General features: G+C 44.7%; 1 protein-coding gene and 1 non-coding gene across 18 annotated transcripts in view; both read left to right on the plus strand.

Moving 5' to 3' along the window:
* nrcama (neuronal cell adhesion molecule a) overlaps positions 1 to 15,646 on the plus strand; it is a 370,822-nt gene that overhangs the window by 276,207 nt on the left and 78,969 nt on the right. For 13 of the 17 annotated variants that reach the window (XM_052029796.1, XM_052029800.1, XM_052029805.1 and 10 more), the window contains 4 exons: positions 3,707 to 3,877; positions 8,012 to 8,068; positions 13,428 to 13,539; positions 15,450 to 15,634. In XM_052029796.1, the coding sequence (XP_051885756.1) occupies positions 3,707 to 3,877; positions 8,012 to 8,068; positions 13,428 to 13,539; positions 15,450 to 15,634 (525 nt within the window). The remainder of the gene's footprint in view (positions 1 to 3,706; positions 3,878 to 8,011; positions 8,069 to 13,427; positions 13,540 to 15,449; positions 15,635 to 15,646) is intronic. The other 4 variants (XM_052029806.1, XM_052029807.1, XM_052029809.1 and 1 more) reach the window with 1 other exon arrangement.
* On the plus strand, positions 2,798 to 2,870 carry trnaf-gaa (transfer RNA phenylalanine (anticodon GAA)). The gene has a single exon. It is a non-coding gene; the product is annotated as a tRNA-Phe (tRNA).

The raw sequence follows: 15,646 nt of genomic DNA on the forward strand, positions 1-15,646 counted from the left end.
TCCACATCTTTCCTGTAGTGAGGTGACCAGAACTAAGCACAATAATCCAAGTGGGGTCTGACCAGAGACCTATATAGCTGCAACAATACCTCTCGGCTCCTAAATTCAATTCCCCAATTGATGAAGGACAATACACCATATGCCTTCTTAACCACAGAGTCAACCTGTGCAGCCGCTTTGAGAGTCCTATGGACTCAGACCCCAAGATCTCTCTGATCCTCCACACTGCCAAGAGTCCAACCATTAATACTATATTCTGTCATCATATTTGACCTACCAAAATGAACCACTTCACACTTATCTGGGTTGAACTCCATCTGCCACTTCTCAGCCCAACTCTACATCCTATCTATGTCCCGCTGTAACCTCTGACAGCCCTCCAAACTATCCACAATGCCCCCAACCTTCGTGTCATCCATAAACTTACTAACCCACCCCTCCATTTCCCTCATCCAGGTCATTTATAAAAATCACAAAGAGTAAGGGTCCCAGTACAGATCCCTGAGGTACACCACTGGTCACCGACCTCCACACAGAATACGACCCTTCAACAACCACTCTTTGCCTTTATTTCACATAATATTAAATTCTATTTCTTTAATTGTCTTGGTTCTTTTTCTTTCCAACTCAGAACCTTGTTGTTATCATCAAGTCAGGGTATCAAGGTTGCACTCCAGAACACAAGTTATCTGCTGAAAGTATGAACAAAGTTCTACCATAGTATTATGACGACCCAGAGTTTTTGCACAATATTGTTGAGCATTGGTCCTGTATCTCACAGACCTGAATTGGTGCATTGTTGAGGGTATTAGCCCAATATCTGACAGTTATATTCCAGATCCCAGAGCGTTAATGCAGTATCCTGGTGAAGTTGTGCATTACAGTCCTCCTGGGTTTTAGCACAACAAGCAGAAGAATTAGTGTAGTACTTCAAAGTACTACCTCAGTGTCTCATGTCTCAGCTATATATATTATGCAGCATTAGCACAGCTAGATGTCCCTTAGCATCAGCGTAGGTTGAGGTATGAGCAGAATACTCTGAGTTCAAGAGGAAGTATTAGCATAGTATCCCATGATAATAGCACAATGTCAGAGCTATTCTCAAAGGGAACCATAGTGTTTGCACAGTCGAAAGTATTAATGCAGAATGGGCACAGTGTTCCCCTAACATTAACAGCGCTTCTGTGATATTAGTAGTGTCCTACGGCATTGCAACAGTGTCAGAGATACAAACACAGAGTGACATCTTGTGAATGTTGGTGGAAATAATAGTGCTGCTCCGTAGCATTTGCATGTTGGAGCAAGTATTAGCCCAGTATGCCATAGAGGTTGGAGGTTTTAGCACAGTGCCACATGGCATCATCAGACTGAAGTTATTAGCATTTGCATGGTGGAAGAGGTTTTAACGCAATGACTCATATCAAGAGCGTGGCGTTGGAAGTATTGGAACAGTGTTTCACCACATCACTACAGTGGAGGAGGCTATATCCCAGTCGCAAGGCATTAGACCAGTGCTGGATGTGTTTGCTCATTTTCCCAAAGCATTAGCACAGTTGGAGGTACGAGTGCGGCCTTTAACAAAAGTGCCAGCGGTACCAGTGCATTTTAATCAGAATCAGATTTATTATCACTGACATAGGACGTGAAATTTGTTGTTTTGCAGCAGCAGTACAGTGAAAGACATAAAAATCTATAAATTACAAAAATAAACAAATAGTGCAAAAATGAAAGGAATAACAAGGCAGTGTTCATAGACCACTGAGAAATCTAATGGTGGAGGGGAAGAAGCTATTCCTGAATGGGGTCTTCGGGTTCCTGTACCTCCTCCCCAATGGTAGCAACGAGAAGAGGGCATGTCCCGGATGGTGAGGGTCCTTAATGACAGAGGCTGCCTTCTTGAGTCACCGCCTCTTGAAGATGTTGTCAATGGTGGGGAGGGTTGTGCCTGTGATGGAGCTGGCTGAGTCTACAACCCTCTGCAGCCTCTTTCGATCCTGTGCATTGGAGCCGCCATACCAGGCAATGATGCAACCAGTCAGGATGCTCTCCATCGTACATCAATAGAAATTTGTAAGAGTCTTTGGTGACACACCGAATCTCTTCAAGTCTCATTAACATGGCATTAGCTCAATGTGGGGGGAATAAAGCAACGTCCCACAGCACGAGCGCAGTTGGAGGTAAGAGCCTAGTGATCAACAGTGTTGCTTCAGTGTTGGAATGCATTACGTCAGTGCAGTTGAAGGTGGTACTGCAGTTTCCTTTGGTATCAGCATGTTGTGCATTGTCCTGAATGCAGTGTTGGAGGTATTAATGCAATACTTGACCAGAGTGCCCAGTGTCAGTGATATTTGCATAGTGTTCCCGAGCAGTCAGGGTTTGCAGTTATTAGTGCATTTTCCTGTGACTTGTGAGCCGTGCAGGATGTATTCACACTGTCCCATAGCATTACTCAGTGTCAGAGGTAATAACAGGATGTCCCAAAGCATTGGTTCAGTATTGGAGATAATTACACAGCATTTGCTGAGCAGAGCAGGCATAAGCACAGTGTGACAAAGTAAAGTAAAAGCTCTCCTAATTTGCCATCCACGGGGAATGGGCATGCCAGTTAGTCAAATGTGCCAGCTAGTCAAATCTATGCATGTTTACACACTAAAAGTTAAAAGGTAAAGGAAATACAGTATCCCACAGTGATCAACAATGAGTTGGCAATACCAGGAGGCTGAATCTTCCTACTATAAAGCCAACAAGAAATAGCAGCAATGCAGTCTTCAGGTTAAACTTGCACATGAGAAATAAAGCCGAGAAAGCTCAGTTGGGAGAGCGTTAGACTGAAGATCTGAAGGTCCCTGGTTCAATCCTGGGTTTCGACACTAATGCTTATGACTTTAAATCTCAATGTTTCAATCCGTGACTGACACTGGAACCTTAACAAGTGACACAGCTGGTAGTGCTGCTGCCTTGCAGCTTCAGTATTGACTCCGATGTCGCATGTGTGGTTTTGTGTTTGTTCTATGTTCTATTGAGAGGTAAATGGAGGGATATGGTCATTCTGTAGGTAGGAGGGGTTAGCTATGTTGGCACAACACTGTGGGCCGAAGGGCCTGTTCTCTGCAGTACTGTTCTATGCTCTAAAGACTTGGACGGTATTCTTGAGAGTTCAGAAGAATGAGAGGAGATCTGATGGGAACATACAAAATTCTTCGAGGTTGGCAGGCTAAATGCAGTGAGGATATTTCTCCTGGCCGAGGGATCTGGAACTAGGGGCACGGTTTGAAAATCTGGGTAAGCTTGTGACTGAAATGAGAAGAGATTTCTCTCAGAAAGTGGTGAACCTCTACCCTGGAATGTCATGCGTGCTCAGCCATGATCTCCATTGAAAATGGAGACAGCTAAATTTCTGGGCATGAAGAGGATCAAGGGTTATGGGGACGTGGCTGGACAATGGCACTGACTTAGTAGATCAGCCACGATCTTGTTAAATGGCAGAGCAGGGTGGCCTACTCCTGCTCCTAATTATGTTCTTAGAAACAGACTCTGAGCCAGCACAGTGAGAGGTTACCCACAGCCTGATTTAAATCTCCAGTTGATCCAACAGGCTCTTGGGCACATTGTGGAGTTGTCTGCCTTCATCACCAATGCTAATGTTAAAATACATTTCCGCCGCTTTCTGATTTCTTAAATCTTTATTCTGGGTGTTTCTTTCCAGCAATGCAGAGGTTTACACAGGATGCTCGAGTTTCACAGGGTCTTAATGGAGACCTGTATTTCTCAAACGTTCAACCAGAGGACACCCGGGCAGATTATATCTGCTATGCCAGATTCAACCACACTCAAACTATACAACAGAAGCAGCCAATCTCTGTCAAGGTCATGACACGTGAGTATTGCCTCATTCCTCGTGTGTTTGATCGCATAATCACTGGTGCTGTGACCAGCAATGAGATCGATTGATGACTAAGAAATTAAATGCTCCACTCTGGCTTACGATCAAAAGGCCTCACGTTCTAACCTTGAACACCGTGTTCAGTTTGTTGACCTTCCTTGAGATGCTCTGCTTTCCTCAACAAACGAGTTTCCCGCCCTGGGTCTCTGCTGCCCTCTGCTGGGAAGTATTGCTATGTACACCTGGAACAAGGTCCTTGGGTCCTTGGTGCTGACGCTTGCCAATGAACTGACAACTGAATCTTGGTCACTTGGGTGAGGTCTAGTCTAAGAGAAGTTCAGTAGAAGAACAGAAAGGCAGAATGTTAGTTAAATGGTGTAAGCCTGCTTAATGTTCAAACACAGAAAGTTCACATAGGTGCAGCAAGTAATTAAGAAGCAAATGTTGGCCAATGTTGTAAAAGGCTTAGAATACAAGAGTAACAAAGTCTTGCTTCAATTGTTTGGGGGTGTTGGTAAAACCATATCCAGATTACCACAGACAATAATGGTCTCCTTATTTCAGGAAGGAAGTCCTGGGAAGTAGTGCACCTGATTGATTCCTGAGTTGAGACAGTTGTCTGATGAGGAAAAGTTGAGCAGAATAGCTGATATTCTCTGCTTAAAGAATGAGAGGCGATTTCATTGAAAAGTAAAAGATTCTGAGAGGAGCTGACAAGGTAGATCCATGTATCTGGTGGAGAAGATTGGAGCAAATTTTCAGGATAAGGAGCCAATCATTTAGGGCAGTGATGAGTACCTTGTCTCAGAGGGTTGCAAGTCTTTGGAATTCTCTATCCCAAAAAGTTGTGGATGCTGAATCCCTGGAGACTTAGATGGATGAACTGCAGGGGAATTAGTGGTTAAGGGGACTGGGCAGGAAAGTGGAAGATTGGATGAGCCATGATTTTGTTGACTGGAGAATAGGCTTGAAGGGCCAAATGGCCTATTCATGCTCCTATTTCTTAGATTTTCTTAGGATAGATATGGATAAATTTTTGAAAGAACCAAGGGCAATGGGAAACAGGCACAGAAGAGGAGATGCGGTCTGGAGCGGACCACCCACGATCGTATTGAATGGTGGGGTAGGCTTGTGAGGCCAAGTGGCCTACTCCTGCTCCTATCTTCTGTGCTAGTTTATCACTCCCAATGGGACAGGCAAATGCTAAGTTGTTGTTTTCAGTGTAGGGAGGGCCTGATCTTCTGTTCCAGGAGACTGGAATGTCTTGGGATCCTTCCTGAAAATTATTACATGGGTACTAGTCAGGTTGTATGTTAGTAAGGCAAATGCCATGGTTCAAGCCTCAGTTCTCCTCCGGTTTCCTGTCCTTTCTATAAGTGGTCCGGGGTGTCCCTGCGAGGTGTTGGGATGAAGAACTCCACTCATCGTCTCTTCCTCATGGCAACACTGGTGGCGAGAATCAGATGGAGAGGAGTTAGCTTATCACCTGTACATACATCCTAGCAGCGCAGCAGACCCTGTACTGGGAGTCCCTCCAACTCCCCCCATCACTGTCAGGTCTTCTGCTGAATATTGTGCTGCAAACATCATTGATATGGATCTGGCTGAGTGAGACCAGGATGTTGAATATGTTCCTGAGCACGTGCTGTACTGATGGATGGCTGGTGTTTGCTGAACCCTCCAACGTGTTTGTGAGTATCCAGATGATATTGAGTAAATGCATCTGTTTGTCAGGCATGTCTCATCGTCCTTTATGAAATTCTCCAGGTATGGATCTGGAGTGGACTTGGAACACAAAATAGTCCCTTGCAAGAGAGAAGTTGTAACCTCCTTGTTTGATTGCATGTCTCTACCTGCCCTTTTTGGCCTCAATACCAACTCTATTTCAGCTGATACGTTTCTTGGCACAGTGCACGACATCTGAGCATCGTTGGCAAATGGACCCTCCTGCCCAAAGCAAAACAGTATTCAGTGAGAGCATTTGGAGAGCAGCTCGAGAGGGCAGTAGCCTTTTGCCTCTCTGGGGCGAATGCAGGACCACGTCTGGTGGGTGAAACATGGCCGCAAGTTGGCCTTGACCCATCTGTCGCTGAAACACTTGGGCCTTCTACTGCCACCTGCAATGCTCACTGACCAGACTCTCGTTTAGTACCTTGTGTAAATCTGAGCTCATTCAAAACAATGCTTCTTGTGTCTTACCCTGCACCCAGTTCATTCACCCTTTACCCCTGTGCTCATTGGCCTTTCTCACCTCCCTGCCTTGATTTTAAAATTCTCAAGCTTGTTCTCTGGAAGTGTTGCACTCAAATGGTAGAGGGATATTCTCCTAGCAGGGTAGAGGTAGTTCAGTTACTTTGGCGGACTAGGACTCCCAGTTCTCCAAGCTAGATTTGAAACCAGGCCTTAACCTGCAAAACTAATTCACTGACATTTTATCAAAGTAATAGACAGCAGATAAATAAGACAGTTAACTACCTTACGGTTTCAGTGACCCGGGTTCAATTCTGTCCTTGGTTAAGATATTTATTTATTAGTCACATGTACATCGAAACACACAGTGAAATGCGTCTTTTTGCATTACTGAGAGTGTTCTGGGGGGCAGCCCACAAGTGTCGCCACTCTTCCGGTGCCAACATAGCCTGCCCACAACTTCCTAACCCGTGCATCTTTGGAATGTGGGAGGAAACCGGAGCACCCGGAGGAAACCCACGCAGACACGGGGAGAACGTACAAACATACAGTGGCGGGAATTGAGCCTGGGCCTCTGGCATTGTAATAGCGTTACGCTAACCACTACACCACCATGCCGCCTAGGTACCATACTGTGATGCCATCTGTGTTGAGTTTGCATGCTCTCCCTGTTAATGTATGGGTTTCCCCTGGGTGCTCCGGTTTCCTCCCACACCCCAACAATGTGCAGGTTGGTAAGTTAATTAGCAGCTGTAAATTGTCCCCCAGTGCAGATGGGGTTTAGAATCTGAGAAGAGATGATGGGAACAGGGGTAAAATAAAATGGGATTAGTGTTGGATTGGTGCAAATGGAAGCTTCATTCAGTGGTCCAAAAGGCCTGTTCCCTTGCAGAATGACTCTAGTGCATTGAGTAGACCTTGGAATAAAGCAGTTCTGGAAGGGATCCAGTGGGATGCAGATATACAAATAAGCATCATAGTTGTTTACTATCCCTGGAGTGGCAATCTGTTTAAATAAAGCCTTCAGCATAATAGCAGAGAGAGAAGTTTGGAGCCAGTACATTAAGCATCTCTCCAACTGTTTTTCCACAGCTTATGTCAAGGCCTGAATTTAAATTAGTCGTTTGACTAAGTTATTGTCTATTGATTGATATGAGTCTGTGCAGTGCAGGACTTTACAAATTGTGCTTCAGGTGTTGCAATGTACTTCACATTGGAACAAAAAAACAACAGTACTTCGTGGTTGGTATTCAGATAAAGCAAGCCCCAAAGTTGGAAAACCAGCAATCCCAGACTGGGAGAGGAATCTGTGAAAATCCAACTCAAAAATGCATTGTTTTCCTCAGAGATCTCACTGAGACATTTAAGAGAAGGGTGGGGGGAGCGGGTGAAGGATTTGATTGGGGAACGAGGAAAATCCAAGAATTGGGCTGTAACTTTTACCATCAGATCCAGGGAGTTTGGGGTAATGTCAGAAAACAGCTCTTCACATGGACAACCCTCTCCTTCCAATGGGCTGCTGAGTCCCGGATGTAATTTGAAAATTGATAGATTTTTGAAAAGCCTGGGAATACTCAGCAGGTCAAGCAGCATCTGTGGAGAGAGAAATAGTTCACATTTCAGGGAGGAGCTTTCCTCAGAACTAGGAAAGGTTAGGAATGAAAGATGTTTTATGGTGCTGAGAAAGGGGAGAAAGCTAAAAGTAAGGTCCTCAATAGGAAGAAATTGCTAAGTTTTAGTTAGGTAGGTGTATTAAGGGTCACAGAGCCAAGCTGTGTTGAATTAGAAACAGATCGGTTATGATCTAGCTCAATTATAGTTCGATGGGCCAAATGGCCTTGTCCACTGTTATATTTGTTTTATACTCCAACTGTGTGAAACTCTTCAGCCCCTCCTTGCTTCTCCTCAATGTGGACAATGCTCTTGTGTTTGTTTCAGTGGGCACGATCAATGAGACTTACGGAGTTTACCCCAATGGCACTGAGCTGTACGGTGGTGAGTTACGGTGCCTCCTAGTTTCATGTCTTAACACCAGTAGATTCTGTCATCCAACTGTAACTACTTTCAGCCTCTTTCCTACTCCCAGTCACAGGTTGTCCTCCTGTTACTAAACTCAGTCTCAATATTCACTTACTCTTTGTGGTGTAGCAACAATAATCCTGGTACTAACATCCACCTGGTGCTTGTTCTTGAGATAAAACAGTAACATCCCTTTCTTGTAAACGTCATATCACTCTACAAACTATCTGAGACCGTCTATCCTTAAAGGGTCACCTCTTGCTGTTTATACACTCGGTCTGTTGCTGCCCTGACTGCCTCTTGTCAGATAGACAGGATTCAGGGATGTCCTCACTCTTGATCATTGACCAACAGTCCCAAAATGTACTCACAAGAGGTGGGGTCTGGGTCAGCAACGATGGCTTCTGCAGTCAAATAGCTTGCCGCTGTTCATGGTGTGGGCCCATGAGCTATGAATTGGCCCCGGGCAGCTAATTCTTTGTCCCTGCTGGTTCTAGGACTCGGGAACTTCTGAATGGGGGTGAGGGTGTGCTGCTTGGGACTGAGGCCTGGTCTGGGGGTATCAGGGAGGGTGAGCTGGGGGCAGGCAGTTGTAGGCCAAGGACTGGAGCCAGGGAGGGAAGGGTTTGGTAACTGGAGTGGGTGAGGGTTGAGTTTGGGACATCCATTGATGACTGTAGATTTGGGAGGATTCAGTGTTGAACAGGATGGTCAGATCTCGGGCATTTGACCTGGTGGGCAGTTAAAGGGTGGAGAGTGAAATAAGGGGAACATCGGCAGGAGGTAGAGGTGAGGGGAGAGGTCACTGGAGAGTCAAAGGTAAGTGAGGGAATGAACCTCTGAAGGACCCCAAGCGATGCCGTATTGTGAAGATCAAGTGGTGTCCATCCATGGTTCCTTCTGGACAAGGTGGTCTCATTTTCCAACAATGCAACAGCAGGAGAGTTGAGAGAGCGATGTCACCCTGGGCCTGGCCGATGGAGACTGCTCTGCTTCAGCCACAGAACTGGAGTGGCTTGAAACAACCTGGAAGTTTGTTAACATTTGCATTTCTAGGCACATGCCTTTCTGCAGATGGCAGAGCCACCAGAGGAAAATGGCAAGTGCTTTTCATCCTTTTAATATGAAGCATTTACATTACGTAAAAATGTGTTATGACTGACGAGGGGTCACCTCCAATGGTGCTCTGCAGGTCATGTTTTGCACTCTGTCAGTTGATTCCAAACTGTTTCCAAAAACCCACTCAACCCACAGCCCCACATCACTCCACCAACACAGCTCACCCCACCAACCTGCTTCACTCTACTGCCCCGCCTCATCCCACCAACCCGTGTCACCGCACAGCCCCACTGCCCCGACTGACACCAGCTCCCCACTGCCCCGACTGACACCACCTCCTCAATGCTCCATTTCACCCCATGGCACTTCCACACACCACGGACCCCACCTCCCTCCCTTCAGCCCATCAACCCTACTCAACCCACTTCAACCTAGCTTTTAACCAGAAACCAAAACAACAGGCGAGAGGTGCAGGAGAGAGGTTGGAGCAGGAACGGGAATGGGATGGGGAGCTGATGGGGGAGCACGTGAGAGGGAGTGGGAGGGAGGGAATATTGTTATGTTCTGTTCTGTTGCCACCTGATGATCTGAAAGGATTTATGCTACTTACTGGAACGGTTCAACAGAGGCCGAGCAAACTGTTTCCAGCTGATCATAGATGTCCTTTATTGTGGACAGCATTGCGGCTTGCTGCTCTGTCTGATTTCTTTAGCAATTTCTAATGATTCCCAATTTTGGAACACACTTTCATGCTGAATAAATCAGAACGCAAGAAACACTAATCTGGTCAGGCAGCATCTGCAGAGAGAGGAGCAGAGTTAATATATCAAGCCGAGGACCTGTCACCAGTGTACTGATATCTACCTTCTGTTACGTTGGATGGTGGTAGGTTTACATCTGAGTGATGTCAGTGCGGATTTTGAAAGGCAGGTCCCTTGGCTGCAGCTGGAATGGGGAAGGAAGGGTGAGTGTTGTCTTAGCAGCCCAGTTTTCTGGGCTATGATTGGGTGTGGAAGATTTGGCAGCACTGCCAACCCATGCGTTCTTCACCTGGTTCTCCGATTGCCTATCAAGTGGCCAGGACTTTGCTTCAGGAAGCTGAACTCTGACCTTTGATTCCATGGTTTCCCCGAAGGAAACATCAAGGTTCAGGGATGAAGTACAAACTGATCCCCTTTCTCAATGAGTGCACACCAAAGATGCTGTCTGAAGGGGCATGGATTGCACTAGATTCTTTCTCGCTCGCTCTCGCTCTCACCTCCATTTGTTTTCTTTACCCCTGAGCCACAGCCACACTTGGAGCCTGTGTGCTGTCATGTTGTTCTTTTGCACAGGTTTTCAGCAAGCACACCAAAAGGTTAGATTCCATCCCCGAGCTTCAGTAGGTAGAATCTCACTGCTTAGAAGCAAGCTTATTTGGCACATTGTGGTTGAGTTGACTCTTTGTAAGACCTGCCCAAATGGCACACTCTTCTCAAAACGATGCCAGTATTTCCTTTCCAACCATGGTGGTATCTGGATTTTGTCAGACGCTTGGAATTGGCGCCATGCTCAGGAATTTAAATTTGACTGCTTTTAAAGGGCCACATTAAATACAACATGTTGCACACATGCACAAATTTAACACTCTTACTGATTTTTTTTAGGGGCTTGGATACAGCCCCATTTAAAATACTGAGACTGGAAGGAAAGTGAGAGAATGTTTCATGTTATCTGGGACATCTGCAAACAACATGACAGAGTAATTAAACATAATTGCGAGCAAACTGTCACTGTCAAGCCATCCAAGCTGAAGAACATTTACCCAAGTGCACTGTCTGCATTTTTATTGTGATGCTGCTTGCATAAATAAATAGACAGAGGTAGAGCTATAAACAGAATGTCCTTTGCAGAAGGCAGCAGCTCTCAACTGGACTGTCATGTCAGTGGAAAACAGTGAGTCATTGCATGTGATACAGACTGGTTCTTAAAAGTGTTGTGTTCACATAAACTTACCCTTTAAAAAGGAAATAAACCAATACAATCTATTAAGATAGTTACACACATGAAATTGTGCAATTAATTTACTACTTACATGAATATACTATTGTAAGTTCACCCAATTTCTTGGCCTCTTTTTTCACTGAATTTCTCACTGCATGCTGTGTGGGATCTTGGAATTAGCCACTAGGGACACCAACACTTCTTCATCGCTTCTCTAGATAAGCCTCACACATCTGGTCTCTCGTTCTATTTTACAATTCTTCCCTCAGTACAATGCCCTTCATAACAATGAATACATTATGTAACATGTTCCAAATCACCGTCTTCAATGTGTCACCTGTATGGACCAAATTATTCACATAAAGCACAACAGATACCAATTGGTTTTGTCCGTAACCACAGAAGCTGTAATTATATATCGTGTTTGGTCAGTTGCTGGATGTGATGTGCAATCTCAACTTTGGTTGCCTCTTCAAGCTATCCATCTTTGTGTCTCTGTTTCCACACCATTCTGCACACTGGCTCCCTCTCTGACTCGATGTGGACCGTGGACCTTTCCTCTCCCCAGTTGTTATTGTTGAAGACAGGAAGTTATCTCCTCTGATCTTTTTGTTGATCATCTCCAAGGTTTTCAACTCTGACACAAGTATTTCCGTGTTTCCAGTCTGTGTACTCTGGCTGTACTTCAGCGAGTCCAAACCTCTATAGCATTGCTCCCAGGAGCATTGGAACTGACTTCACATTGCAATGCAGTCCTCTCTCCAGCAGCCTTCAATGCCTGTATGGACCAAACTATTCACATAAAACATGACAGATTCCAATTGGTTTTGTCCATAACCACAGAAGCTGCAATTACATATTGCGTTTGGTCAGTTGCTGGATGTGATGTGCAATCTCGACTTTGGTTGCCTCTTCAAGCTATCCATCTTTGTTTCTCTGTTTCCACACCATTCTGCACACTGGCTCCCTCTCTGACTCGGTGTGCGATTGCAATGATCCAGGAAGATGTTTCGCCCATACTTGGAAGTGGTGCAGTCCAGCAGCTGTGATTGGGATGGTTCTGAAGGCGGCCAAGATAAGGCAGGCACAATACCAACATGGGGTGCCAAAGGTCTGTCACTGCAGAGTGAAGATGAAACTAATCACACTGACAACCACACAAAGCCCAAGGGAAGTGTGTTTTGATACACACCACGTCCCTGATCATATGGGGTTATAATGGAAGAGAGTGTAACTTGTGATCAGTTGCTAAAAGTTTCAGGAGAAGACTCCATGAAGTTTGTCTGTTTGCATAGGTGTCCATTATCTGTGTGCATATGGATGGGAAATGATGCATGTCCTTCTGTAAGTTCTTCTGTTTAATAAACCAACTTATTCGTTTAACTTAGGCCTTAGGCTGTCTTGCAGAATGTCGGAGAGGAAAGCCCTGGAAACCTTGCCTGGTTTGCAAGGGTGACTCCCACTGAGAAGCAAGTGGTGGAATTTCCATAGTTAATGCAAAATGACCCAGTAATGGTCATTAATGCACTTTGCTTGCAAAAAATGTTTTTTAATTGTATAACACTGAATGACACAGGACATGCGATTGAATTTCTCGGTCTTGTTTTAATGATTTGTAATCCACAGTTCAGACCTTGGAGTACTGTAGAGATTAGGGAAGGGGAAAAAACAACAGTTTAAACAATATATACTTTTGACCAATGGAAGTAAAAACCTAATTTGCTTTTAAGACCACAACTAATTACCAATATATCAACCTTCCAACCTTACTCCATCTCGGGACACCAGCCCTGCTCAGGTCTATTCTGACTTCCAACCACTCCAACACTCACATCCAGTCTCCATTATCTGTTTCCCATTGCATCTATAATCATGGTGGACAACTTTCCCATGCCATTTGGAAAGCCAACATTCCCTGTTACCCAACTGGATGGGTCTTGACCTTCAATCAGAAAGCCCCATCTCTCATAATTGTAATAAGGGAATGTGTTTAAAGATAGTGATGCTCCCACCTCCCCCACACTACCTCTAAAGAATAATTTTCCTCCCTGCTTCTTGGAGATTAATCTTCAATTCCTGAAGACTCCAAGCCAAATCTGATGGGTTGGTGACCCCAAACGTGTCTCATTGTTCATGCTTAACCTGCTCTAATCATTACTAACACTGTGGCGCTTTCTAAAGCGGCTTCTGGATCTTTTTGCCTGCAGTCTACCTTTGGTTTCTGCAAATGACCACTCAGTGCCAGCTGTTTAATTTGGTTCTATTGACCTGTCGGTGGTTTATGCTCTTGCAGACAGCCCTGCAGGTGAGCGAAGACCCAGCATCCTCACCCCCAGGGGTACAAGCAGCAGGAAGACTGTGCTGAGAGGACAAGTCCTGTACTTGGAGTGCATCGCTGAAGGCCTGTAAGTTGACTTGACCCATCTGAGGGTGACTTGTTCTCCATGCATTCCCTTGTCAGAGAGGGGGTAGTAAACCAATTCCTACTTGCCTTCTTGGATGGATATAAAATATCCTTCAGGCACAATGTTGAAACTATCATTTCAAACAAGTTGAAGATATGATAATTGCTATCTGAAGGAACTTGCTGTGTATAAATCGGCTGTTGTGTTTCCTATCATTACACCAACTACACCAGAGCACTTGTTTTGGATGGGCTAACCATTGATAAAAGGGACGTACAATGAAGGATAGGTACACTTCAAGTGGATAAATCACCCAGTCCAGATGTAGCACATCCCAGGTTGCTGAGAGAAGTAAGGAGGGGAACTTTAAAGGCTCTGGCTATAATCTTCTAAACATCTGTTGAATCAGGGGTGAAGCCTGAGGACTGGGAGATTGCAGATGTTACATCCTTGTTCAAAAGGGGGTGTTGGGATAAACAAAGCTCAATAGACTTGTCAGTTTAACTTCGATGGTGGGGGAAATTTCTAAAAACCAAGTCACTTGAATAACTCTCAATTTATTAAAGAAAGCCAACGAGGATTTGCTAATGGCAAATTGTGTCCGACTAACTTGAGAGACTTCTTTTGGTGAAGTGACAGAGAAGATTGATGAGGGATATGTGGTTTAAATGATAAGGTGCCATATCATAGGTTTGTCAGTCAATATTGAGATTGTATAGAAGAGGTAGCAGCAACATGGGTAGAAAACTGGGTAAGGAACTGGAAAAAAAGTTGTGAAAATTGGTGTTTTGAGGAAGGGACGGGTACAGGGATGCATACTAGGACCACTACTTAACATATTTTAGTGAATTGGACTTGGGTGCACAGGGCATTATTTCCAAATTTGCAGATGAGACCAAACCTGGAGATTCTCTGAAGAATAGACTTCAAGGTGATCTGGGTCAGACTGGTGGAACGGGTGGACATGTGCCAGATCAAATTTAAAGCTGAGCATTGTGAAGCGTTATATTTTGGAAGGAAGGATGAAAAGAGACAATATAAACTATAGGACACAATTCTAAAAGGGGTACAAGAGCAGTGAGATACAGGAGGATACATGTGCATAGTCTATTGAAAGTGGCTGGGCCAGTTGAGAAAGTGGTTAAACAAAGTACACGGGATCCTGGGCTTCATAATTGAAGGCTCAGAGTACAAGGGCAAAGATGTCATGCTGACTGCTTATCAAGCACTGGTTTGGCCACCACAGGAGGATTATGTTCAATTCTGGGCACCACACTTCAGGGAAAAATGTGAAGGCTTTGGAGAGGGTGCAGAAGAGATTTACCAGAATAATTGCATAAGTGTGGGACTTATGTAGATAGATTGGAGAAGCTGGGTTTGTTCTCCTTGAAAGGAGGTTTAATAGAGATATTTAAGACTACGAAGGGTCTAGAAAGATAGAAACTGTTCCCAGTGGTGGAGGGGTCAGAATCAGAGGACCAAGAATAAAGATCATTGCAAAAGAACCAAAATTCTCACGATGAACGGCTGGCGTGAATGGTGACCTCCTTAATACGTTAATTAGATAATTACCAGGTAATTCTTTCAGTGATACTGGTTGAGGGATAAATTTTGGTCAGAGCACTAGGTCAAAGTCTTCTGCTCTTCATATAATGCACAGCTATCCTTCATGCCCACCTTAGAGATCAAATAGAAATCTGATTATCATCTCTTCTGAGAGACAGAACATCTGGCTATGCAATGTTCAGTCACCATTGTCCCATAGGCTAGAGAAGGATTCCATTCACAGTTCCCTATAAAACCCATTGAAAAGTTGTTTTCCATGGATTGTTATGAGTATTTTTTTATATAGACACACTTACGTCCTTACAAAAGACACTTTCACCTTTGGCTCATCTATTCCATTCCAGGCCAACACCAGTGATCCATTGGACAAAAGAAGGGGGAGAACTGCCTGCCCACAGAGCCTTTGAAATCAATTTTAAGAAGACCCTGAAAATCATTCACGTATCGGAGGCAGATGCAGGGAAATACCGATGCACTGCAAAGAATTATTTGGGAACCAGTTCGCATGTCATCGTGGTTACAGTCAAAGGTTTGGCTCCAC

The sequence above is a fragment of the Pristis pectinata genome, chromosome 15 (genome assembly GCF_009764475.1).
Source record: "Pristis pectinata isolate sPriPec2 chromosome 15, sPriPec2.1.pri, whole genome shotgun sequence".
NCBI classification, from domain to species: Eukaryota; Metazoa; Chordata; class Chondrichthyes; order Rhinopristiformes; family Pristidae; genus Pristis; species Pristis pectinata.